The sequence below is a fragment of the Phaseolus vulgaris genome, chromosome 6 (assembly GCF_000499845.2).
Source record: "Phaseolus vulgaris cultivar G19833 chromosome 6, P. vulgaris v2.0, whole genome shotgun sequence".
Classification (NCBI taxonomy): Eukaryota; Viridiplantae; Streptophyta; class Magnoliopsida; order Fabales; family Fabaceae; genus Phaseolus; species Phaseolus vulgaris.
In genome coordinates this window covers 30565166-30593026 of record NC_023754.2, presented here as the reverse complement: position 1 = coordinate 30593026, position 27861 = coordinate 30565166, and the positions used below count along the sequence as shown (strand labels likewise).

The 27861-nt window shown below is 28.2% G+C and overlaps 4 protein-coding genes and 2 long non-coding RNA genes across 6 annotated transcripts; 3 read left to right on the top strand and 3 right to left on the bottom strand.

The window, feature by feature from the left end:
* Nucleotides 1–1462: 1462 nt before the first annotated feature.
* Nucleotides 1463–3691, bottom strand: LOC137832850 (uncharacterized). The gene is made up of 7 exons (XM_068641210.1): nt 3534–3691; nt 3152–3408; nt 3012–3070; nt 2692–2752; nt 2433–2523; nt 2272–2348; nt 1463–1869 (listed from the first exon to the last, which is right to left on the bottom strand). Exons 1-7 carry the CDS (start codon nt 3643–3645, stop codon nt 1753–1755), a joined length of 774 nt encoding a protein of 257 aa, XP_068497311.1. The 5' UTR covers nt 3646–3691; the 3' UTR covers nt 1463–1752.
* A 1461-nt stretch (nt 3692–5152) lies between these two features.
* Nucleotides 5153–6439, bottom strand: LOC137833600 (uncharacterized). The gene is made up of 3 exons (XR_011084701.1): nt 6356–6439; nt 5526–6284; nt 5153–5430 (listed from the first exon to the last, which is right to left on the bottom strand). It is a non-coding gene; the product is annotated as an uncharacterized lncRNA (long non-coding RNA).
* Nucleotides 6440–6845: 406 nt separating this feature from the next.
* Nucleotides 6846–7549, top strand: LOC137833599 (uncharacterized). Its single transcript, XR_011084700.1, has 2 exons — nt 6846–6987; nt 7318–7549. It is a non-coding gene; the product is annotated as an uncharacterized lncRNA (long non-coding RNA).
* A 3122-nt stretch (nt 7550–10671) lies between these two features.
* On the top strand, nt 10672–11121 carry LOC137833591 (basic blue protein-like). Its single transcript, XM_068641931.1, has 2 exons — nt 10672–10837; nt 10922–11121. Exons 1-2 carry the CDS (start codon nt 10672–10674, stop codon nt 11119–11121), a joined length of 366 nt encoding a protein of 121 aa, XP_068498032.1.
* Nucleotides 11122–18438: 7317 nt separating this feature from the next.
* LOC137833598 (basic blue protein-like) lies at nt 18439–19336 on the top strand. The gene is made up of 2 exons (XM_068641939.1): nt 18439–18675; nt 18974–19336. Exons 1-2 carry the CDS (start codon nt 18507–18509, stop codon nt 19171–19173), a joined length of 369 nt encoding a protein of 122 aa, XP_068498040.1. The 5' UTR covers nt 18439–18506; the 3' UTR covers nt 19174–19336.
* Nucleotides 19337–24489: 5153 nt separating this feature from the next.
* On the bottom strand, nt 24490–27627 carry LOC137832849 (uncharacterized). Its single transcript, XM_068641208.1, has 5 exons — nt 27432–27627; nt 26986–27091; nt 26794–26890; nt 25035–25130; nt 24490–24955 (listed from the first exon to the last, which is right to left on the bottom strand). The coding sequence occupies exons 3-5, from the start codon at nt 26818–26820 to the stop codon at nt 24791–24793; spliced, it is 288 nt and encodes a 95-aa protein (XP_068497309.1). The 5' UTR covers nt 26821–26890; nt 26986–27091; nt 27432–27627; the 3' UTR covers nt 24490–24790.
* Nucleotides 27628–27861: the final 234 nt, after the last annotated feature.

Here is a 27861-nt window from a genome sequence, read left to right as displayed (position 1 = left end):
AAAAAAGTATAAAAAATATATTGATATTTAATCACAAATTATTATATATAATAAATTTATTATTTTTATAATAATTACTTTTAAAATAATCGTATCAATTATTTTTAATTAATTGAACATGTCAAAATTGTTACCGTGAGTAGTTTTAAAGGCATATTTATACCAATCAAATTTGAACACGAAAAGTAAAATTAATAATAAACCGCACTCCTTAGAGCATATGTCAGTCTAAATTACTCTGCATCATGAAGTACATGAACATGAAAAAGATAGAAGTATAAAAAACCCTTAAATATGTGAAGGCAATTGCTTCCTGCACCATATCACTGCACCCGATCTTAGCGGAAAAGACGAAACTGTCCTTAAAAAAAATTTCCAAAATATGTGTTCTGGATATTTTTTTCCAGAACGAAATTTTGTATTACGGATTTTTTTATTCGGAATTGATTTTTTATTTTTGTTTTCGGATTTTTATTTCCGAAACACAATTATTTCTTTTCCAGATTTTTTTTTTGGAATGTATTATTTTTCAATTCCAGATTTTTTTTCCGAAATAGAATTTTAATTTTGGTTTCCGGATTTTTATTTCCGAAACTCAATAATTAATTCCGGATTTATTTTTCCGGAATATATTATTTTCAATTCCGGAATTTTATTTTCAGAATTAAGGGCATTTTTGGAAATTAAAAAAATATGTTGGGTGCAGGTTAAAAATGATTGGGTGCAAGGAGCATTTGCCATATGTGAAATTCTGCGGATAAGTTTAAAAACTCTTGCTATAATATGTTTTAAATAATTTTGATAGCATAATTGAATAGTAAATCTATCTTAACTTTATAAAAAAAATTTAAAGGTGAGATTGATAGCATATTGAATAGTAAATTTATCCATGAGCTATCCCACCCTAAATTTTAAAAAAAACTTGTTGCATCTTCCTATCCTATCGCGTCCCGATTCCATAGGCGTTAATTTATGCTGTTTTCTTCCATTTAACAGAAACAAAAACTACCAATGATAGTTCGTGCTGGAATGAACATCGCATTCAACTTGTTCAGTTAACCTAAACTGTGGCCAATTTGAGTGCCACGAAGGTTGTCCAGTCTCTTTAAAACTGCTCTTGCTATGAGACAAGACCGTGTTTGGCAACTATAACGAGTCTTATGACACAGACACTGTACATGTGTCTAAATTTGATTTTCTCTAACCTGCTAATGAACTCTTGGTTCCAGAGATAAAGTTCAGTAATAAAGTTTGATTCAAAGATCAGTCTAGAATAAGATCAGGAGTTTAAATCTCATTTAAGGCACATGAATTAGAGGAATGATGACATTTAAAAAAGCATCATTGTATTCTCTCCATGTTTGGACAAAACTTGGCAAAACTAGTAACAGGATAATTTTCCCGATTGACTTGAATATGAAATTTCGGGAGTGATCTCCCTCCAAGGGATATACTAGTAATCTAATTCAAAATTGATATAAATTATATATCAGCAGACAAACATCTGAATCTATCAAAACTGCATCAAAGTACTTTTGATTTTTTTCATCAAGTTACAAAAAACAGCTAAACACCACTTCCCAGTTAACCACTCAGCCTAGTTCACAGAATTTCTAACATTCCCAAAAATCAACTCATCTTAAAATACATTAACCAATAATCGCTACAACACTGTAGCTGCAAAATCACATTTGCGTCATATCTCGTAATGTTCAAACTTTTTTTAGAGGGATTGCTTCATGAAGAGAGGTACTATGAGCATTCAACATCTGATTCATCAGGTCCATCGATGTATAGTTCAAACTCATCGGGACTCCACCTGCAAATTAGGTTAAGTCGAAATGTAGCCATCTTGATTCCCATTAAACGCTGCAATTAAGAGTAATTGCTATGTCAGTTTCGCAATCTTACAGAGCACTAACAATTGCATACCATCATTACAGTTACCAACACGCAGAGTACTTGTTAAATGACAGGAATAATATAATTGAGGACGACATGAATGCCTATCACTAACCCAAGTAATTGACTACTAGGGGCAAAAATCGGGAAAGTGTGTGGGGAATTTAAATTGGCAAAATAATCGCAAGCATCAATTTCATACACCCAATATTTTCTCAACAAAGATGGCAGTGTTACTCCCCACAAAAAATTGAGGAATGAAGACACAAGGGGGAAAAAGTTGTTGCCATCAAAAAGGCCTTCCAACTATCATAAAAATGTTACAATACGTGGCATGAATGATTCAAGAAACAGTAAAATATCACTAACCAGTATACGAGAAGCTTCAGGTGACAAGGGCTTTCCTTCCTCACAAACAACAAAATCGGAAACAAGCTCCACAACTCCTGTAAATAATGGAAAAACCAATTAAGCATGTCCACTGCCCAGGTGCATTTATACCGAAGTTACAAAACATTGCAATAAAGTACCTTTATTTAACCTAACAGGCATGCCTTGCTTCCGTAGAAAAGGTTCCATCTCATGAGTAAACTGCTCCAAGGGACCCTCTTTGAGATCCACCTACAACACTCATACAGTGAAAGTGTGAATTCGTAAATTAGAATTGAAAGGAGTATCTAACGGTTACGAAAGACAAATGGTCTATGAGGAGAATTCTGGTTCATGACCGAAATCACTCCATAATTTCTACCACACAGCCTTTGCATGAAATAGACTTAAACTAAACACCTTTTCCGTGGCAAGGCTTCCCGTTCTTGCAAAGTCATACTCTTTAAATTCTTTAAAGAGCCTGCAAATGAAACAACAAAACTCAAATCTGAGTGACAAAGAAAACGGGACACCTAGAATGACGCAAAGTTGGAAAATCACGAAACGAAAAGACATGGCCTACACACACCACTCATAAATTTGCTCATTACTACACATACCTACACGTTTAGTCTTAATACATTAAATTGCTTAACGGAGAAGGAAAAGAAAACAGATACATACATTGATAACATAAAAAGATAATACATAGCATTTTATTTTCAGTGTTGCCAACTAACCTTTCAACTTCTTCCTTAGACAAATTCGTAAGAAACATGCCAGCATCTCCTCGCAATAGCTATAAGAACAAAACGTATATAATTTAATGAATAAAAATAAAAATAAATTGATACTTGACAGAAAGGAGTGAGAATACAACCTTTGAAACCTTATGAATGCCGGAACTGATCTCATCGGCGGCGGAACGACCTAAAGCAACTTGCATTACTTTGTTAGAGCCGAGAAAGAATCTGCTACTCGATTTCAGTTGTTCCCTGAACTCCTTCAATTTCTGATTCCGCATGCTCTCGAACGAAAACACGTATACACACGCATACTTTTCTACCGCCTCCTTTATTCCGTTCACTATGGTCTCTTTATGACCCCTTCCCTTCTTCTTCGTCTTCGATAGCGTAACTGCGTTTTTTCAGAAAAATCAACAAAACCATCGTCTTCGCTTCCAATTTCGATCAACGCAAACGCATGAAAACATCAAAGTTATAAATAGAAAATGAAGAATGAGAGTAACGAAACGCGCATACCTTGTCTATTTCTCTTCGATTTTGGCATTTTGAAGTTCTTGTGTTCTCTTCGCTTAACCCTCGCTGTTGCAACTTCTCGTTGTAGGGTTTTGGTTTTGTGATGAAGTATCATATAATAGACTCGGTATTTACCTCCTCGTTTCGGGTTGGGCTTTGCGCATTGTGAATGGGCTTTCTTTTTAAGCCCATTGTCTTTTGTTCTATTTATTTTTTTACTGCTTCTTTATGCACCTCCTCCATATTCTCTTCTCTGAACTCCATAAATTTGTATTTCAAAAATATCATTCTATAATATTCCAGATACGTAATTCGAAAGTTTTTTTTTCAAATTTGTAATTAGCTTCCTGGATTATGTAATTCGATTTTTTTTTATATACGTGATTATTTTCTGGATTATATAATTTAAAAATATATTCTAATATAAGATTAGTTTATCGATTATGTAATCTGAAAGTTTTTTTCCATATGCGTTATTAGTTTTTTTATTATATAATCTGAAAGTCTATTCTGAATTTGAGAGTAGCTTATGGATTACGTAATTTAGAATCCAAAATATTATTTTTTTTAAAATATATTTCAGATTATATAATCTGTAAACTATTTTTAAATTTAAGATTAATTTATGGGTGATGTAATATGAAATATATAATTTTTTTAAAATTGTTTCCATATTTTATAAATTTATAGAGTGACATAAATAAAAATGTATTTTCCCGTTTTATATGAGATGGATGAAGAAATAATCTTATTTTTTAGTCAAAATTTCTATTTGTTTACTTTAAAAAATGTCTAGATTAAAAATAATAATTTAAATATATAATTTAATATATTTGAAACTTTGATTTTTTTAAATATTGTAAATTTGTATTTATTTTTAAAGTAATTTATAAATTGTATTTGGAAATTAAATTCTAAATCCAATAAGAATTAACTTTTGAGAAGAATATCACCTAATTTAAAAACTTTTTTTTCAAATAATATCAACAAGGCAATTTAATGCTGCTGAAAAGGTAAAATTGCATACCCTAAACCCTAAATTTGAAAGTTTTCGAGTTGTTTTTTCACAACAAATAATTATTAATATAGTCTATGCATCTGTTAAAAAACTAAACATGAAAAGAACATAAAAAATGAATATTTATTATTATTGTTATTGTTTAATAAAATGCATGACCACGTTAGTTTATATATACAAGCACCGCTCCACATGCACGGCTAGTATGTTTTCTTTTTAATATGAATTTATTGAATTAAATAAATAAAAAATCACCTATATATTAGTATGAGTACTTTTTTTTATTATTTATCTTATATATTGATAATATTTTAATATTATTAGTTAATGATGTATAGCATATTACATAATTTAAATAAAATCATTCAAATAATGTTCACTTGTTAAATATATTTAACCAAAAAAAACATATATTTTTACAAGAAAAAGATAACTTACTCTATAATTTTATTATTGTTGAATGTTGAACTGAAAATTCAATCATCATCCAATTGATTTCAAGTGTGTTTTTGTCTTTCTGCCTTGTACTGTACACAGATAAAAAGTCAACTTTTTTAATATATCCATTTAAATTATAAGAACATAGATCAATAAATTAATTAAAAAAGCAATTGTGTGAAGTTGAATACCGATTTAGCTTTTAAAAATTCTACCTAATTTTTTGTACAATACATCTTCCAAAACCCAATTTTCCTCTTCTCTTCCAAATCCTAGTTTCTTCTTTCACTCTCAGCCCCATTTTTTGAAGATGACACTGTTCTTTAATAATGTTGCAAGAAGAATGTTAAGGTTTTCTCTTTCTTCTTCTGTCCCCCATTTTTTTCTTGAAGATGACTTGTTTCCCAATTCAAGCACTTACTTCGTATGCACCTTGTTCCTCCCCTATTCGAATTTGAAAAGATTTTGGGAATTAAAATAAGAATATGAAAGAAAGTGAGAATGAATAAAAGGAAGGAATTAGAAGGAAGAACTCCGACCGGTGGTTGCTGGTGCTGATTGTAATAACTCATTTGGGAATGAGATGATTGAATGAATGAATGAGAAAGAAAAAGAAGAATTAGGGTATATCTCTTCACACCAATAAATTAATTTCTTATTTTCTCTCAAATGCCTTTACAACAAACAACCATATTATATTTTCATAGTTAATTTTAATAAATACAAATATATATATATATATAACAATAATTATAAAAATAAAAAATGTTATTGTATGGTGACGTTGATTATTTGAAATTTATGAATAGCTGCACTCTGTTGCTGCTATCAATTGTATGTCTGCATTTGAGATGATGTTTGTTTTTGCAGAAACTCAAGTCTTGAACATTCAATTCAATTAAATTTGTGTTTCATTCTTTTCTTTACTTTACCCTTTCTTCAAAGATAGTAAAGAACGGGTAAGTTAAAGTAAAGAAAAGAAAGAAATCACAAATTTGATTATTGAATTAATGCTCTCTGTTCAGTTTGTGCAAAACAAATTTCGTCTAAGAAGTAGGCATCCAATAGGTAGCAGCCACAGAGAGTAGCCAAACGGTATAATTCATAAATTTCAAAAAAAGTAATATCAGCGTACAAGAACAATGCAAGATAGAGAGACACACCATCTTTCCAAACAACCAGAACCTGTAAATTTTGTTGATGGTGAGGCGGAGGCGGAGGATAGCCGACGGGGTAGGGCGGTGGAGGATAGCCTTGCGGTGGATATGATTCCTTTCCGTATCCCTCCGGCGGAAAAGCTAAGGATGTGAATTAGAATGAGAATGTGAAAGAAAGTGAGAATGAATGAAAGGAAGGGATTAGAAGGAACCTGTGGAACTCGTGGTTGCTGCTGCTGCTGATTGTAATAACTCATTGCCAATGAAAAGATTGAATGAAGAAGTCACAAGATAACAAATCAATTTATTCGGCGCGCGGAGATATACGTTTAAACTTAATTTTATATCTCAAAATCATAAGATGAATATTTTTAAATTCAAAAGTTTTTAAATTTTAAAAAAATTAAATTCAAAGGTTTTTAAATTTAAAAATATTTTAAATTCAAAAAAAATTAAATTTTTATTTTTTTTTTTTTTAATTCAGCATTATAAAAACCATAAAAGGCATTATTAAGACCATGCTAGATTAAACTACTTCCCAACTCAGCAAAAGTCTCTTGAAGCTGATGTATAATGGTAATTTATGGTCAGATGTGGTTGATATGGTGGAACCAACTTGCAGGTAGTATGCCCTTTCATGCTAGATCAGTTTTATTGGGCGGAGAGAATGCATTGGCTTGGCGTTTCACCTGAACCACTCTGCAGAAATCATTTGCTTCCTGATAAAAATGATGACACAAGTATCCAGGAAGCTGCGCGTCTACTATCGCTGGCAATCCATCATGCATTATCATCAACAGTCAAAGCACGGGCTGCAGAAGTTGCCCAACGGATATTGCTTGAGGTAACAACTATTCTTAAATTTGTATGTTTTTTTTTTGTCTGGAACACTATTTAGAACTAGATTTCCATATGAATAATGAGATGCTTCGTTATTGAATTTGATTAGAAGGTATTGCCACTGTAAAAGTTTTTTATATTGTCATTGAGGAATAAATTGCCATGTGTTATAAGACTTTAAACTTTTTCTAGTAATTAAACAAGTCTTAGATTTGTTAGGACCTCTTATGAAGTTTGTTTTAGATTTGATCTGAAAACCGTAAGCTTAATGGTTCTAAAAACTATACATTTTGTCATGCATGTATACATCACATGATCATTCTTCTTCCTCCAGGATGGCGTATCAGAGGCAATTAAGCACCTCAAGGAAGAGCTGGGTTTGAATTGAGATATTGAATGCGATTGAAATGTTCCAAGATTCACCAGTTTCATTTTATTCATGGTATTTTGTCACCAGTTTCATCTTGGGATTTGTCAGCGTTGAATATGTTGGAGTTTAGGATGGAAAACATACATATGGGTAGATAATAGTTTTATTAAATGCACAAGTAAGTCATTTCTCTTCACTGATAGTAAGTAATAAGACAAAGATAAGAGTGCAATGGAAAAGATAATGGTTCAACTTTCATGATAAGTAGTATAAAGATAAGAGTGTAATTGAAAAGATAATATTTAATGTTATGATGACCTTTTAAAACCCAATGTAACTAAACACTAATTTCCCTCTTAAACAATAAATTTAAGTGTATTTCAACATGAAATGTAAAAATTGTTACTGAAAGTTTTTTAAAGAGTAGTATTATTACATTTTCTTAATTATATTAATCCCTCTACCTTATATTTTATATGCGGTATATAATAGAAAGGTAAACACATTTTATATCTCAGAAAAAAAATTGTTTTTTTGTTTAATTAGTAAATCAAAAGGATTAACAGAAATGTCTTGCAGGACGATTTCAAATTGGTTAAAGTTTATACTTTAGGTTTCTTCTTCCTGCACCCAACATTTTTCTTCCTGCACCCCCACAATTTTAAAAGTCCCGATATTGGTCTTGACTTTTTATTTGAAAAAGGGCACGGTGTTGGAGTGTGCTACGAATTTATCAATCTCGAAGTGAATCATGTTGTTTTTGGATGAGGATGTGTTCCGGAAGCAAAATGTTAATAAATTGCCTATTTTCGAATTACTGAATCTGGAAGCCTAATTTATGTTATGAATCCGGAATGTGAAAAATCAATGTGAATTCCTAATTCTGTAAAATTATCGAACTACATTATTTGAAATATTAGATATAAACTACGGAAACGATAATCCAAGATATTATCAACCATCATCAAAAGAAACACCTTTCTGTGCTAAGAGATGGAGCAGCGTCGTCGTTATTCAGAGAAAAATGAAATCTGTGTGCAGTCTCTGGGTAAAGGAAGAAAAAAGAGTAGTGTGGGTCTTATATGCATTTTGGCGTTTTTAAAAAATAATAGGTTTATTTTTTTCTTTGCATAATATTAAATATTGTGGGGGTACAAGAAGAAAAACGTAGGGTGCAGGAAGAAACTGCCTATACTTTACGTGTTTTTGGTGTTCTGTTATGAAAGCCAAACTCCAATTCAATAATTCAGGTAATGAATTTCCACAGGCTAATAAGATATAATTTCAAATTTTATTCAAGAACATTAAGAAGTTAGTAAAAATTTGTGTTGAAGTTGTATATTAAAATTATTAAAAATGTTGTTATTCTTATTCTACCTAATAATAATAATAATAATAATAATAATAATGATAATAATTATTATTATAATAAGAGTATAACTGTTAATAAAGGAGATCCTTCTTCATAATTAGTTCATAACTAGTGTACACAATTTATTACCGATTTTAATTTCATCAATATATTTTATTTATTATTTATCTTTTAACTTTTGTAATTGTTTAAAAATCAGTTAACTAACTACAGTAAAAAATTACATATTATAAAATTAAAAAGTTTATTTATTTATTTTATAATTATATTCTATGAATATAAAGGTCAACTACCATAGGAAAAATGAATTCTTGTAGTCAGAAGAGCAAATTCAATAATAATATTTTATAAGAATTAATTATTTAACATTAGTTATCATGAAAAAAAATTTGATATACATACACATCTTTCCACCAGTAATAATAATTATAAGATATTCACAAGATTATCTGAGATACTCGTTTTAGATTTCATATCTGAAATCTGAGTTTGATTTTCAATAAGGGAATCTTGATAAAAAAAAATCATAATTAATATGATCATCCATGGAAATATGAACCACATGTAATATATTTATTTATTTATTTATCTCAAAAAGAGTATTTTTTATAAAAAAAATTAGAAATAAAGTAATGTATTATTTTAATTAGTGATTTATTATTTTATTCTTAATTAAATTTGTAATTATTTTAAATTTTAATTAATTAATTTCTAATTTTATGTTTTTATTAAGTTTTGAATAATCAATTATTATTTAAGATAATTAATTTCCACTCATAATCATTCATTACAACATAGCCTAAATCTATTAGTTGTTCCACTCATAATCATCCATTATAACAAAATAATTAATTTATATTTTTACCTAATCTATAATTGCATTCTTAAACACTTTTTTAAAAGCTTTTGTAAAAATTATTTTTTACCAAAGATATAAAATGATTATATAATGAATAAACCAAGACAAACTTATAAAACTAATACAGGACACACAAATATATTCACAAATAAAAGCAAAAATAATACCACGTATATATAATACATGATCCAAAACATATTATTTTAAAATAAGTATTTTAAGAGTTTTGATAAACAAATAGTAAATACATATCGATGCATAAAGTATTCTCATTCAACAATACAATAACATGAAAAAAAAATTTAAAGAATATTATCTAAATTTTATCTTTTTTATTTTAATTTAAAACTATTAGTTAATTTTCAATTGAATTAATTAATACAAACTGGTTGACTGTAGAGATATGCAATTAGTGAGCAAATGACTATTTTGTACTTAAACTGAAACCTGAATATTATCATTTTGATTGAATAAGTGGAAGTTGTTGATTTGTTTAGTTATAAAAATATAAGAAAATATATAAAATTAATTTTTTTTACAGAAAGCATCATTAGTTTATTTATATATATATATATATATTATTTTTAAAATATTTAAAAATGTATTAACTAAATTTTTTTAGTGTCAACTGTTTTTTTACCATAATTTTTTATCATACTGTCAACTTTTTTAGTGTGCGTGAGTAACTGCAATAATTATTACCTACATTAATTTTTGATATTTTTTGCAATATTTGTTGCATAAAAATATAAAAGGACATTGTATATAATTTAAAGAATAGTTTTTATTATAGATCCTATAATTAAAGTATTATCCAAAAAAATTAATTATAAAATAAATTAGCAGTTAATACACGTTATATCTTTTATATCATACCTTTTTGAACCGTAAAAATTAAACTCTATTAGGGTTAAAATAAACAAATAGATAGGTTAGATTAGAGAGATTAAAATTTAAAAAAAAGAGTTTAAGAAGTATTATAACAAAGAGCAAGACCATGAATTCCTCAGCTATAAAAGCTTTTCATTAGGTTTGTATTTGAATCATAATCATATTTGAATCATATCTCTGAATTGGTGAGGAAAAAATGGGTGAAGGAAGAAGCATGAGTGTAACAGTTGTGTTGTTGTGCATGTTGGTGTTGTACTCAGAGATGGCTCATGCAAGCACCTATGTGGTAGGTGGTAGAACTGGTTGGTCTGGAGACATGACTGCTTGGAATGGAAAGGTTTATAAGGCTGGTGATACATTGTGTAAGTATCAAATCAGAAACTAAAAAGTTTATTATCTGCATAATTTATGAGAGTTATTGGTTTGTTGTATTTGCATGCATGCAGTGTTCTACTACAATGCTACGCAACACAACGTGGTGGTGGTGGATGAAGGAGGATACAATTCATGCAGTGCTTCAGCAGGATCAAAAACTTATCAGACAGGCCATGATTACATCCAGTTACCCAAAGGACCTTCCTTCTTCATTTCTTCTCTTCCTGGTCAATGTCAGGGTGGCTTGAAGTTATCAGTTACTGCTCTCTGATATCACATTTCAAACTTCTTCACTCGAGATCATACTATATATGCAATATAAGGATTATTTCATTCACCATATATCAATCACAAACATTTACTACTTACTCTTTCTTCTTACTTTCTCTACTATTTTTATCAGCTAAATCACAGTATACTCATATATATATATATATATATATATATATATATATATATATATATATATATATATATATATACACTCTTGGAAGAACTTTTGTTGGAGAGTTCTTCCTTCACTTTAGACTTCATGTGACACTTGAAGAACATTTCACATTTATTTTATTAAAAAACGATTTTAATAACAGAAATACAGTATCAAAAGTAACAAACAAGAAGATAATGTTCTTAGCTCTGAATGAGGTCTTCAAAATAGTATGTTATATCATAAAAAAAATTCTAAAACAATGATAGAAAATAATAAAATTGATGGAAGCTAATAAACAAATACAAGGATAAAAAAAAAAATACAGATGTGAGCATATTTTTTTCATTTGACATTGCTGTTTGATGATAAAACGAAGAAAAATGTTTATTATTTTAATATTTCAGATGCACAAATTTTCTCTTATCCTTCAGCATAATTAAATTATTATTGAGAAGTTAAATTTGTTTTACCTCTATGATGTTATCATCAGTAGTGTTTTTCTTTTAATGTATTAATATTAGTTGAAATTTATACTGGAGAATTTTCCGCAATATTTCCATTGAACTAGATAAAATATCGTTTTTATGAATAATAACAAATTTACGAAGAACAACTGGGATTTAATTCGATTTTCATTTTTCAAAATCAAATGCATATTTTTTAATAAGCAAAGTAATTTTTTACACATGTCACCATGTAGTGACTCTTCATACACCAAAGTCACTGGGCAAAATAATAACGACAATCACTTGATATCTATAATAACAAGTAATAATAAAAGTGATATCTAAGAATTAAAAAAAAATTATGAAATAAAAATGTTTTATTCCTATATAAAAAACATAACAACTCAAACAGTACTTTTTACAGTTTGCACGATCGCTAGCATGTCTCGGACTCCATCGTAGACCGATTGAGTCTTTACAATCCAAATTTGTAAGATCGACCGACCTTATGAATCCATTTACGCTAAAGTAAGATCATCAAGGTTAACTCAACGTTAGGAGTTAGATAATGCAACCCTAATCACAATCTAACTCCCTAATCTGATTTAATAAGGTAAAATCCATGGTAGCAATATAAATAGCACATCTTTCAAGAAACCAGGTACGTCATTATTTACGGTGCTTTGACAACCGAGTGTCGAACACCCTTTGCTATGCTGACTTGAAAGTCGAAGTGCCTTTTGCAGATATCACAGTGTAAGCTGACTGACCCATAGGAGGAAGGAAGACGAAGTCGATCAACAATTCTAACAGAAACAAAACCCTAAACCTAAAATCATTCTCAAGACATAGGGATGCCAAAGTGGGATGGGTCGTGCGGGGCAGATTGCTTATTTCAACCTACTGGCCCGCTTAGGCTCGCCCCGCATAACCCGCAGCCCGTACGGGATAAGTGTGGGGCGAGTTGGCCCGCATAACTTTAAAATGTATAATTTTTTTCTACACCTCATATTTTATTCATGTAGCCTCATATTTTACATTTTGAAAATTTTAATAACATTTTACTACGCATGTTTGATGAAAATAATATTATGAGACCATTTACTTAATGCATCTAAATAAATAAAAAATTCAATTTTTTATTTATTTATTTATTTAATAAATATTTATTTCTTTCAATTCAATTAAATTTGTGTTTGTTTCTTTTCTTTAGTTTACCCTTTCTTCAAAGATAGTAAAGAACGGGTAACTTAAATCAAAGAAAAGAAAAAAATTACAAATTTGATTATTGAATTAATGTTTTATGTTCAGTTTGTGCAAAAACAAATTTCGTCTAAGAAGTAGACATTCAATAGATAGCAGCCACATAGAGTAGCCAAACTGTATAATTCATAAATTCTAAAAAAAGTAACATGACCATACAAGAACAATGCAAGATAGAGAGACACACCAGCTTTCCAAACGACCAGAACCCTGGAAATTTTGTTGATGGTGAGGTGGAGGCGGAGGATAGCCGACGGGGTAGGGCGGTGGAGGATAGCCTTGCTGTGGATATGGTTCCTTTCCGTAGCCCTCCGGCGGAAAACCTAAGGATGATGAATTAGAATGAGAATGTGAAAGAAAGTGAGAATGAATAAAAAAGGAAGGGATTAGAAGGAACCTGTGGAACTCCGAACCGTGGCAATGAGAAGATTGAATGAAGTGAGAAAATAAGAAATCGCGCGGAGATATACGTCAAATTATATACTTAATCTTACCTCTCTATATTTAAACTTAATTTTATATCTCAAAATGATAACAAAATTATTTTAAAATTCAAAACTTTTTAAATTTAAAAACTTAAATTCAAAAAAATCTAAAATTCAAAAGATTTTAAAATTAACAAAAATTTTAAATTCAAAAATTCAAAAAATTTTAAATTCAAAAATTTCTAAATTCAAAAATTTTAAAATTTTTTTTTTTTAATTCAAAACTAAACATTGCAAAATGATACTTGTTGAGAAGTACTGTACAATTAAATTTTTTCTCTCGTTCATTTTCACTTTTATCCCATCAAACACTTTTTGGTTTTCTATTTTCATATTCATAATTCAAAATATGAGAAGTATTGGACAATATTATTATTATTGTGCTGATACAAATAACTCCACAAAGTACACAAAGACATCAATTTAATTAAACTTATAACAAAACTATTATAAAAATAATAATAGGATTTTGTTCATTGAATAAAAAATTGAAAGGGAGACGTGTTAGTTGTTATTCTATGAGTAGGAAGGAGTGAGAAAATGGATCGGGAGAGAAAAGAACAAACAAGTGAAACACTTATGTTTTGAGATTTGATTGAAATGATTAAGAATAAGGGATCCTTGTGATGGAGGATATGAAGAGGAAGTGGTTAACAGGTTGTGATAAAGAATAAGAATGATTTGACTAAGTATTTCATTATTATTATAACTATAAAGGACATTCTTCATTATAACTATTTTTTTTATGTACACAAATTTGTTACTATTTTATTCTTCTATCAATATTTCATTTTATTGTTTTTCTTTTAGTTTTTTTGTCATTTTATAATTTCGTAAATTTAAAACTTAAAAAAAAGTTAATATTAAATTTGAAACAAAAGAAAAAAGTTTGAGAGTATGTACTACATTTATTATTTGAAAAAAAAAATGAGTTAAATTGAATTTTGAATTGAAATGTGATAATTCTTTTAAAATATAGTAGGAGTTTAAGTAAAACTCCATAAATATCACATCAATGCAATTTATTTTTTTATAAAATTGATAAATTTAAAATTTAATTTTATTAATACTGATGGTTAAATTACATGATTTTTTTGTATGTAAACTAATATTTAAAATAAAATAAAATATTATTATTTGTATATTTATATTAAAAATATAAATTTATAATTTATTTTAATAAATACGAATATATTATATATATAATATTATTTTTTATAACTGATTTTAAGAATGATATTACAGTTTTGTTTTGAAAACGGCTTTTAGGATGATTAAGTATCCTGCCCTATGAGGCTTAGACACGCCTCTTAAATGGTGTATTTGTGTCGGAGACACGTATCGGACACTAACACTCGTAGGACATGTATTAGTAAAGTGTTTATGTGTTAGATTTTTGAAAATTCTAGCACAGTTCTAATAAGGAGAAATACATTAATTTTCTAAAAACTCAAACTAAACTTATTGTATAAATTTTTATCATGATTACAAAAATAAAGAACAAATCCTTTTGAACTAAGAGAAACATCTTCATACTCCAAAAAGAAATATGAAACATACTTATATACATAAATATAAATCTTTATTGTCAATATATATAATTCATAATTATATAATATATAAATTTGTGTCATCATGCCTTGCATTTTAGAGATTATATGTATCTCCTAGTGTCACATAGATCTTGCTAAACAAAATTAGATAAATATATATATATATATAAATTATTTAGCTTTTATGTTTCTCTCTATATATAAATTATTTAGCTTTATACTTTTTATTTATTTCACATTGTAATTCAATTTTTATTTTTCTTATGAAAATCAAATAAATTATTATACTTAGCAATCACGATAGTTATTTTTCTTTTAATTTTGATAAGAATACGTAAATAAAATAAAAAATTTGTATATGTAGATAAAGTTTAATTATTAATATTAATTTTATTAAAATAATAATACTAATAATTAATAATATTATCAATATTAATTATTGTTTTTTTAGAATTTATGTATATAGAAATATAGGTGAAACACATTCTCAATATTAATCTTTATTTGATCTTCCATTTAGAGAAAAAAAATTATTCTAAAATCAGGATATTGCAAATTATTATTTTCTTCTTCAAATACCAATCTTTATTTGATCTTCTATTTAAAGAAGAATTTATTAAAAAATCTAAAACTACCACTAATTAGTACAAATACTTTTTTAATTTTTTTCTTTCACTTTCTCTTGATATATGTTATTGGACTGATCCACACAATCTTTACTTTACGTCCATTTATCATAGGTTTGACCGTCAGATTAATTTTTGTTTTTCTTGTAATATCACTAGTTCTATTGATTTTTTTTTTTAAGAAATTCATAGTTTTATATTTTTTTATCTCTACTTAATTATATTTTAAATAAATTTTAGTTTATAATTGGTTTACTTTTATTTAGGAATTCGTATTTTTATTCTAAACAACCTTTTCACATACAATTTGTTTTCTCAAGTTGAAAAAACTTGGTATGTCACATATAATGTTTATGAGATGAATTTTTTTTTCATTTCTTGAAGTTAAGAAACTCATTAATAAATCATCATAAAAAACTATTTATTATCAACTTACAATTCTATAGTTTAAGATGTGGTTTATCTATCTATTATATTTGATTTGTTGTTACAAATATGACAGAAAATGATAAAATTGTATGGTGGTCTGCGTTCTCCGTCACAGAATGAGAGAGTTTCTTTTAGGAAGAATTTTTATCACTAAAAATATTATTTTAACGAGAAAATTACTAATATAAGTTATTGAAAATTGACTTAGACAAATATTTTTCTCAATTTTAAAAATTATATTTACGAAATCTGTAAAATAAAGGTTTTATTGATAGGAAATTTATGTTATATATATTTTTAGTTTTAATTACTAAAAATGTTTCAAATTAACTAATTTCATAATTTTTAATGTTTTTATCATCTAAAAATAAAGAATTAAAAAAATCATTTAAGGGTGTTTGAATCTCATTTAAAAAAATAAAATACACAAGACTACCTCGATTCTGCAAAATAACACTGAAACACACAAATGCATTGCATTCTTATATAATACTGTCAAAAGAGATCATAATCGCAAGCAAAACGGTTTAGTACGAGCATACATTAAATAATAATTAAAATTAGAAATAAAAATAATTAATCACTAAATAAATAATATTTAAAATAATTTATATTGTTAATAAAAAATTATGAAATAATTTAAAAATTGATATATAAATTAGCTATTAAGATTTTAACTAATAATATTTTATATTTTAAATTGGTCTCGATTAGTCTTTTAGAGAATAATTTATGATCTAGAATATTAGTAGCTAAAAATCTTGATAGTTAATGGTTAGATACCAATTTAAAAACTATTTTATAAATTTTTATTAATAATAGAAATTAGATGTGTTTTGTATAATAGTTGAGACGTCCCTAATGTTCAATTTAATTTATTTATTTATTGTTGATAAAAAAAACTACCATAGATATTAATAATTCGTTTAGTCTCTAAAATTGTTTCTAATTTAATCAAATAGTAACTAAATATTTTGGTCTCTAAAATTAATTGTAATTTCATGATTTTTTTTTTAGTGATGACAGAAAAAATATATCAAAATTTATCTCTTTCATCATATCCCAATTATAATTTATACTACTAAAAAATTATTAAATAAAAATTAATTAAAGACAGACAAACAATTAGTTACTATATTAACTAAGCTAGATACTATTTTAAAAATTAAAAAACTATTAATTTTTAAAATAATTTTTATTAATTAAAATATTATAAGTTGTATTTTAAATTGGTATAAGATTAGCTACTAATATTTTAACTATTAACTATTTTATATTCTAAATTAGTAATTAGTAATTAATGATTAAAAATTTGATAACTTTTATGCAGATTAAGTTACAAACAAATAACGCTTTTGGACCGTCATCATCATAAATTAGGAGAGTTATAACTTATCATTTAATAATAAACATTACAAGTTTTAATAAAAATATGATTTCAGTTCAGTTTAAGATTATTTACATATAAAAAAGAACAATAATTTTATTATTTTTTTACTGAATTAGTCTCATTTTAATATAAACACATATAGTGTTACAAATGGACCTCAACAAATTTGAATTTCCTTTAAAAAACTAAACATTAATTGATTTATTGTAAAACTGACAGTTTCTCATTTATTTATTGTAAGACATCATTTATTAATTAACAGCACTTACTTCAATTAAATAACAAGGAAGCATCACCTCATTTACTAATTAAGACCACTTACTTTAATTAAATGAGAAGGAAGCATCACTTGAGATATATAGAGAAAGGTGGACCTCAACTTTAAACATTAAATAAAATATTAAATAAATTTTAATTTTAGAGATCAAAATAATTAGTTAGTATTTGACTAAATTAGAAATTATCTTATAAATTAAAAATTTATTAGTATTTAAAGTAATTTTTATTATCAACAAAAAAATTATAAAATAATTTTTAAATTGATATTTCTAATCATTAGCTATCAAGATTTTAATTACTAAGTAATCTATATTCTAAACTAATATCTATTATTAATATTTTAGAGACTAATTTAGAATTTAAAATATCACTAGTTAAAATCTTGATAGCTGATATCAATTTAAAAATTATTTATTAATATACAATAAAAAAACATTTTAGATAACAATAATTTATAGTATCTAAATGATATCTAATATAGTCAATATAGTGACTAATTATTTAAATTGGTTTTAAGGGTACTCTTAGACGTTGAATTATGTATTTATTGTGATCCATTCCTCATTCACATTTATATATTTGTTATTGCTAATAAAAAAAATTGATTGTTATTTAATGATTTATTTTTTTTTCAGTGAAAAGTGTTTCCTCCTCACCTATAAAATCCTACCACTGGTTTCAGTTTTCACTCACATCACTGGTTTGAGTCTTCACTGACATTCACATTCTGAATTGGTGTTGTATTCTGCAAAACCATGGCTCAGGGAAGAGGCTTCAGTGCAATGATTCTGTTCTGCTGTGTGTTGGTGCTTCTCTCTGAGATGGCTGATGCAACAAGCTTTGTGGTTGGTGATAACAATGGCTGGAGCTTCAACACAAACAATTGGCCAAATGGAAAGAAATTTAAGGCTGGCGATGTACTAGGTTTGTCATATCCTCCTTATTTTGCTCTTCCTTTTCTATATATGAATCAATCAATTTCTGAGAAATGAATGAATGTTCAAGGTAGATATTGTTTTCTGTTGTTGCGTTTATGGTGTCTTGCGTTTATGGTGTCTTGCAGGATTAGTTTGATGATACAGTTATAATAGAGTTTAAGTATAATTGTAGATTAGGTGTTTGACAGATTGATTTTTTTTATATAAGAGTTGAGATATTTTTAAAATATATGAATAAGGGTTGAAATACCTCTGAAATGATGACTCGTGTTGTTTGTGTTCAGTATTCAACTACGATCCTTCTCATCACGATGTGAGAGTAGTAGATGTGAATGGATACAATTCATGCAATCCTTCAAAAGCATCAAAGTCATTTCATTCAGGGCATGATCAGGTCACACTTGCGCAAGGAACAACCTACTTCATCTGCTCTTTTCCTGGTCACTGCCAGCAAGGGATGAAAATTGCAATTAATGCTGCATGATTACTTCATTACCACCTTCTTTTACCACCTTTTTTTTCATTCTATGTCTTATATACACCTTCAATCAGCATTGTAACTTCCATTTTGGATCAAAATGGGTTGGTGCATGTGTATTTGTTAAGACGACTTTGGTCACAATAAAAACATAACTATCCTACCTTTCTTTCTTTTTCTTTTATTAAGTTAACTTAGACCTGCATAATAATATTAATATTTACTAAAAAGTATCTACATAATCAAATTTTCTATTTTAATGTGGGGTTCAACCAGTGACTTCTATCGACCTGTATTAATTAATACTTAATATGACTAATTCAACCATCACTACAAACATTAAATATATAATACCAACAATAATTGTGTTTACTAAATAAAATTACTTTAGTTTTTAAAACATTAATGTTTAGGTTTTTAGTAAAAGGGAAAAAGAAAATAAATTAATATAATTTTTTTCATTTCTTTTATATATATATATATATATATATATTAGTTATTCGTTGGTTTATTTATATTTAAGTTTATATTAAACTGATATGTAAATATAAAATAATAAATTTAATCATGCATTTATAATTATTTATTTATTTTATATAGAGATCATGTTTCAATAAAAAATATTTTTATTTTTTATCGACAAAGAAATAATAAAATTAATAAAGATACTTAGGATATTCCAATTTTTATACAAGCGTATTTCTAATTACTAAAAAAATAATTTTTAGATCATAAGATAATTTAAGTTGGGTGATGATGATATTTTTTTATATTATTCATATATATATAATAACTAAATCATTCAACTTTTTCTTATAAAAATTCCTTCAATTTTTAAATTCCAATTCTTAATTTTTATAATTTTTTTAAGTTTTATATATTATTTTTAGATAAAATTAAACATGAATGACATTTCATTAAAAAGAATGTGAAAAAAAATTAAATGTTTGTTTTAAAATTAGATCATTGACGGTAGATTTCAAAAGCAAGGTGATGGTAAAATAAAAAAATCAAAGTTAGCACACCTCTCCCTAAATTAAAAATGATTTAATGTCTTAATTTGAATGAATAAAAATTTCATTTTAGTACAGAGTAATGAATTTTAATGAAGATTATTTGAGTTTTTAATAATGAAATTTAATCAACATGTATTTACTCATTCTACTTATTCATAAGAGAGTATTTTTAATAATTCAAATCTTATAAGACATCATCGTTGAAATGTACAATTAAAATACGCTGATGATACGAAAAGAAATGTAAAATTTAAATAAACCCCTAGTTGTAAGAATAAAAAAATATAAAATTTAAATAAAACTCTAGTTGCAAGAAGAAAAAATATACTCCTTTAATAACATCCAAATAAAACATATAAAAATGTGAGTCGAACATTATATTAAATATTTTTTAATAAAAAAAACAATAAATAAATTAGAAATACTAAATATGTCAACCCATTTATATACTAGGTTAAATTATTTTTTCACATAGAAATTTTGGGACATAGCTGAAAGGAAAATGATACTTTAATAACTCTAGGAGTTATATAAATTTTTTATGTGATGAATTTAAAAATAAATATATATAATACAAAATAAATTTAAAGTTAGAAGGAGTATAAAATTGGGATCAACCTGTGTTTAATTATTTATTTTATTTCTTTTTCTATATTTTTCCTGTGATCAAGCGTGCATATATGATTGTATCATTGTTTTAAGCATGCCAATTTTTGTGCTGCTCTAAGAGAATGTACAAAGATTTATTCGATTTTTCAATATACCAACCAGAAATGACTTGAATCAAATTTTAATTTCAATAGTATGCTTTTATATATAAATAATGCAACGATTGAAAAATAGTTATCAGAACTTTCTTAACATAGCATGTCAAGTTATGCTGTAAAACTCATTAATAAGTATAAGATAATAGGTTTTAACTAAAATGTGAATATTGTTTAAAAAATGGTTAAATTATGCTCTTAGTGTGCAACAATCATCTATATACAGTGGCATTACATAGATTACATAGCAACTATGCAGCACAAAACATGATTTTTAAAATAGAGATACGTAATTATAGATATAAAGATATGTATAATTTTTAAAATATAAAATACGAAAATATGAATATATATATTATATAAATTAATAATAAAAATTTATACAAGTTTCAATTTTGTTTTAACAAAAAAATATTTTGATCAAAACATAAACAGAGATACGTGATACGATATGATTATAGATATGAAGATATGTATAATTTTTAAAATGTAAGATACGAAAATATAAATATATATATATATATTATATAAATTAATAATAAAACTTATACAAGTTTCAATTTTGTTTTAATAAAAAAATATTTTTTTTATTCAAAATGATTTATTTTTTATTTTTGTAATTATAATAAAAGTTTATAAAATAAAAGTTAATATATATATATATATATTTAAATTAGGTTATAACCGTGTTAAAATCTTTAGAAATATAATATTTTTAAATTGAATATTTCTTCAATAAGTATACTACGAGTAATGATATAAGTAGTGATATTCAATATATATGTTAAACACACACCATTTAATAAACGTGTGCTAAATTATAAGTCTTAAAATAACTGTGTGTTTACCTAAAGATTTGTGTAGGAGTTATTAGGAATCCAATGCTGGAAGCAGAGCCCTTTCAAGCCAATAGACTTGAAACAAGTGGAGGCAGATGCAATGATCCATATTCCTTTAAAGTTTGAAAAGCTATGCAAAAGGGTACAGCTTGCCATCATAACAAGCCAAGACAAAAGTTTTTACCTATAACAAGTAAGAGAAAAGTAGAACAACTAGTACATATTCCTCTTTTCATGTTCCAGTTTCATGGTTGACTTCCACACCAGCCAAATCACATAATCAAGGGAAAACTGGAGCATGATCAATATAATTTTAGTTGGTACAAGTTTCTCCCAAATCTTCACTTTCACCCCAAATCACTAGCTCATTTGAATGAAAAACGAAAATTAATTAAATATTACCTTAAAATCATGATCTCCAACCAGCAAAAAGAAAAATATTCCCTCTTCAATCAAGTGCTTTCATCATAGAAAGGACTAAGGAGGGATAAGCATTGTGTTTCTGATTAATATGAAGCTGCAAGAGATGTTAAAAGAGAATAGGCATTTAGATATTCAAATATTACGAAACAGTTTTGGGACTATAGTGGCATTCTGATATTGATAACTCTGGTAATATGCAACTTATTCATAAGTCAATCTGATCCAATATTACATCGGTTACTATAAGGGCATACCAACTGTGCATTTAAGTTTCTATATTATACTGATTAGTTCTAGTAACCAGTATAATATAGGACCACATATAATACTGGTGGCTTAACCGGCGTTATATGTAATTCACATTTTACAACATCCACGTCTACATCGATAACAAAATTGGTATAAAATATCTCCTAAAATCGATGTAAAATGTCATTTCTGTACTAGTGTTGATCTAGAAGAAAATGCTACAATGTATCATTTACACTACATTACATGGTTGAACCCTCAAAAAAAGTTTCTCAGAGACAGATACACAGAGCCCGTTTGGCATTCTGGCCACCTCCAAACTGCATGCTTTGTGACACAATGGAGGTGGACAGAATGCCAAAATGTCTATGGAACAAGAGCTCTGAGAAACCCAAGAGAGCAAAGGAAAAGCACAAGGAAATGGAGATTGTAGCTTAAGTTTTAGTGAAGAAGGGGATAGAGGTTGTTGCAATAAAGAGAAATGAGGAAGAAACAACAAAGTTTTCCATAATTGTAATTTGAATTGAAGATGGGGTTTTTATAGAAAGAAAGTGCACCAGCGTGCATGGAGTTGTACGATCTGAGGGTATGGTGGGAGCTTATGTTGCAATAAAGATAAAAGACTTTTTTAATTGAACCTTGGTTTTGTCTTCACAAGTTTACTACTAAAATGTGGTTATGTTTGTGTAAGACAGCAATGTTTTGCATTGAAAATTGAGGTGCTTTGTAGGGATAATATGATTGATATGTGCTTTTCTGAGTTGCTGCAAAAGGAGGATGCAAAATGGGCTGTCCATGTCTCCCACATTACTTTGTCAATTCAATCTTTTTGTTTCAATACAATTAGTTCTAAAACTCTTTTTCTGCATCAATGCAGTAGAAGTTACTATATATGTACACATGCAGCATCATTTATAATTATTAAAGAGCATCATTCAAAAAACATTTATGCTACATTGATACAGCCCTGCATCTATTCCTGCACAACATTACCAATACAGCTGCTTTTTTTTCCTTGGCTCCCTCTTCCATCCCTTGTCTTCACTTCTCAACATTCTTCATAGGTGCAATGATACTCTGGTTTTATGTATTTTATTAAGTGACTTTGTACTCCAAGGTTATTTGTCGTAGTATGTTGGGTTTGAAGTGTTTGTGAATAAGGGAAAGGCTCATCGTTTAGTTGGGTTGCTTGATTTGTTGTTAGTTTTGTTGGGTTTTAGCAAACTGTAAGGGGAAATATTAGATCTGTTGTGTCTTATTTTGTATATAGATTGAAATATTCATGAAGTGATTCATATTTTTTTATTTATTTTTACTGATAAAAAAAAGTTGATTATTCAATGGTGAACTGCATTGCTCCATTCAGCTAGCCACCTAAGCTTGAGCCAAGACTTCAGTTGATTGGCGGCTCAAAGCTTCGAACTGCAGTTCCCTGCACATTAGGCCTAGTCGATTGAACTTTTGGACTATTTCAAAGTTCAGTAAGACCTAATTTCAACTTGGCATCAATGTGGACTTTACTGATATGAAAATTAGACTTGTAGAAACATCAGAAATACTTTTTGTCAATTGAGTATGATTTTTTATGAATTTTCGTAATAATTTAGAAATCATTTCATTAGTTGATTATGACCTTTGGGTTTATAGTATTTTATTATTTGTTTCGGAATTTGAAATTTAGATATTTTGAGTTGTAATTACATCCAAATTGTATTGAGTATCTTGTTAACTGCACCCCACTACTATCAGACAAAGACTGGAATACCCTACCATTGAGCTGCTGCACCATCACTGCTGCAGAAAAAGAAGAGAGGGAGAATGTTGCAGAGGAAGAAGGGAGAGAGAAAGTGTTGTGAAAAAAAAATGGTTTCTGAATGTTTGTTCCTAAAAATTTATTCCATTCGGAACAACATTTTTAGAATAAAATTTTCAGAATATATTTTGGACTGATGTTTTCCTTACCACTTATCTTTAAAGGAAAACATCACATTCATGAAACTAATACCAAAACTTTCTCTTGGACAGAAGAACTAGCTATAAATTCTATTTATAATTCACTATAATTTTCAAATTACATTAACCTTGTGACTGGTAAATTTAAATATATTACCTCTTCTTTTTCTTTCTTTCCTTGCTTTGATTCTAATGCAATATACAATAAATATGAATAAACGAGATTATTACTCTCATTCTGTACTTCTCTCCCCATGAATTTTTCCTAATTTGATGCTCCATTACAAGGAAGCATAGTTAGTTGATCCAATGGTCGATGCATCTTCAACCCACAGAGTGAACTATCATTATGTAGTTCATATGTAGGACCGTCATCGATCTAGTTCGCAGTGGCTGCACTGCTGTTCCCAAACGCAGGACTATCATCTTGAACTATTGCTTCAACTGGGTTTTCCTTTGCCCAGACAGCAGCATCTAGATATCCAAGCTCAAAGAGTCGGTCAAGAACTGCATCTTCTGCTGGTTCAAGTGCCCAATTGAAAAGCTGCAATGATTTCATTCAGAATATTCATCTCTACTTACCCTTACGAAAATTATTATGTTAATTCACAGAATAGGGTTACCTGCCGTGGACTACATGCATTTTCTGGATTGCAATCTGGACTAATTCCTATACCTTCCAGTCCCAATCGACTTGCAGGGAAAGCACAAACACGAACCTGTGAAAATGGTAGATACTTTTTTAGGTTGAAACAACGTGAAAATAAATAACATGATAAATCATAGATCTGTTTAGTCACATCTGAATTGAAATACAACAATTAAAGTGCATAAAAATAAATATTTTCAATCATTTCATCCACATAAACCTGCCAAGGTTCCCTATAGTTCACCTATTTCTAGAACACTTTTTGACTTTTCATCTTTTCGTAGATGATCAGAGGAAGTCGGAATCATTTTCCATAGGCATCATGTTATTTAAATCCAAAAAATTGTTAAAGAAATTGAGGTTGGATACCGGTTGACCAAGTCTCAGAATTTCTTTTATTTTATTCCGAGTCAGCGAGTCTAGTAGTTGTTTTGTTACACTAAGTCATAAAGTCGGCGCTCTGAATCGGTTCCTATTTTCATGCAATTGGTTTTTGTTAGTAGAATAATGGTTATCTACTGTTTTTGTTGTATTACATACATATAGGTTATGGATTAATAAAGAAAATGCACTTCCAGAATTTTCTTTATACTTCTGTAATTTCATCATCTATTTTTTCAATAGTGGTATGAGTTTAGGTTCTCAGTTTAAAGTGTAAACAAGGGAGATTGAAAATAAATACCAGCAGGTTAAGTTTGGACATACACTGGGAAGTGAGACAGAGAGTCTGCAATTTTTCATTCCGATTCCTATTCTAGAGCAGCAATAGACGATGGTCACCGACACCCTTGTTCAATCATCCATTTCCTACTTTGATGGACACTATGACCATTGGGGTATGTTGATGGAGAACCTATTGAAGTACAAGGAGTATTGGCAGGTTGTTTTGAAGAAATTGAGGAACCAGCAACTGGCATAGCAGTGACAGGCTTAAAAAAAAAACGAAGTAAAAGGACTGTGCTTGAAGGATTTGAAGGATTTAAAGGCAAAAAATTATCTTTTCCAAGCCATTGATTGTTCAAAAACCATCCTTTGCACACTCACGTCCAAACATTTGGGATTCCATAAAAAAATAGAGGTTCTACAATAGCAAGGAGGCAGCAGCTTCAAACTCTTCAGGTTGAGTTTGAAACCCTTTGAATGAAGTTTGAAGAATCAATTTCAAATTACTTCTCTCGCATGATGACTATTTTAAGCAAGATGTGCACATTTGGAGACGAAGCTGAACAAACTACGATTGTAGAAAAGATATTTCACTCTTTAGTACCAAAGTTCAACTTTGTTGTATGTGCCATAGAAGAATCAAAATACATTGATGAACTCTTAATGAATTTCAAAGTTCGCCATCTGTTCATGAGAACAAGTTTAAACAACCAGAAATCGAGGAACAAGTGTTGAAAGCTTCTACCAATACTCATTTCAACAATTTTAGAGGAAAGGGTAGAGGTAGAGGAGGTGGGGATCAACAAGTCAGAGACTCTAGCAAGAATTTCAAAGGCAACAATGATCAATTTCAAGGCAAAGAAAAAGGAAAAGAGCATATGACAAATCTCAGGTAGAATCATGCCCCCGTGTAGACGGGACATCATTCAATTTAATAAAAAAAGTTAATACAAAGTACAGAACAAAGAAAGAAAGAACACATTTTATAAACCCCTCAGCACTTAAATAAAGGTTTCAACAAATAATAAATCACCTCAATCAATAATCCAATTAGTAAATAATGAAAATACCGTTTGTGCAGCAGATGTTGGTGGCATAAACAAAGTCAAACCCCCATCAATGCATAATCGATTCCGAAACACTGTTGCTGGCCTTGGAGCAAGATATCTGGTGAGTGTAAGTAAGTTCTAAATTAACTTAATAATTTATAACAAGTAAAAAATCACATGCAACTAAGGAAAAATAGTACTATAACAAATCACCCAGGGATAAAGGAAGAGGTAAAAACTGCATTGATTAGATCTTCCTTGGAATCAAACTGATCTACCAGCAAACCCCTGGGTCTCCAAAGAAGCTGTGTCACAGCAACTGCAACAGAAGGTGAAACGTAAGTCACAGCAAGACCTCAAAATTCTTCACCACTATAAAGAGAACTTTTGCAACATTTTTTGGCCCAAAAGTTCAAAAGATAAAATAAATCGTAATTTTCATTTTTTTAATAATGTAATAAACTGAGGCTACGAATGTAATTTAAAAATCTGATAGACGAGTATAATTGCTGTGGACAACTACAGACTATATATTTTTATAGTTTAACCTGTGTTATTTCCACTCATCCTAGAAAAATAGCAAAAAGGATTTGCAGTTTTGTTCTTGGCACAAGACAGTTTCATGACAAAACTAACAGTTGCTGAACATCCAGAATTACCTCGGACTCTCCCATTAGATCTTATATGAACATCATGAGGCAAAAACTTGTCAAGAATATCACGTAGAACAGCCTGTGCAGAGAAAAATTGAACCAAAATGGTGAGATTTTAACTTTAAAAAGGAAATGATAGTTACATATTCACAGGTCACTGCACATCTCGCAGGTTGTTATTCCAATTTCAGAAACTAACATTTCAATTAAATAACCCGCAGCCCGTACAGGGCAAGTGTGGGGCGGGTTGGCCCGCATAACTTTAAAATGTATAATTTTTTTCTACACCTCATATTTTATTCATGTAGCCTCATATTTTACATTCTGAAAATTTTAATAACATTTTACTACGCATGTTTGATGAAAATAATATTATGAGACAATTTACTTAATGCATCTAAATAAAAAAAAAATTAAATATTTATTTATTTAATAA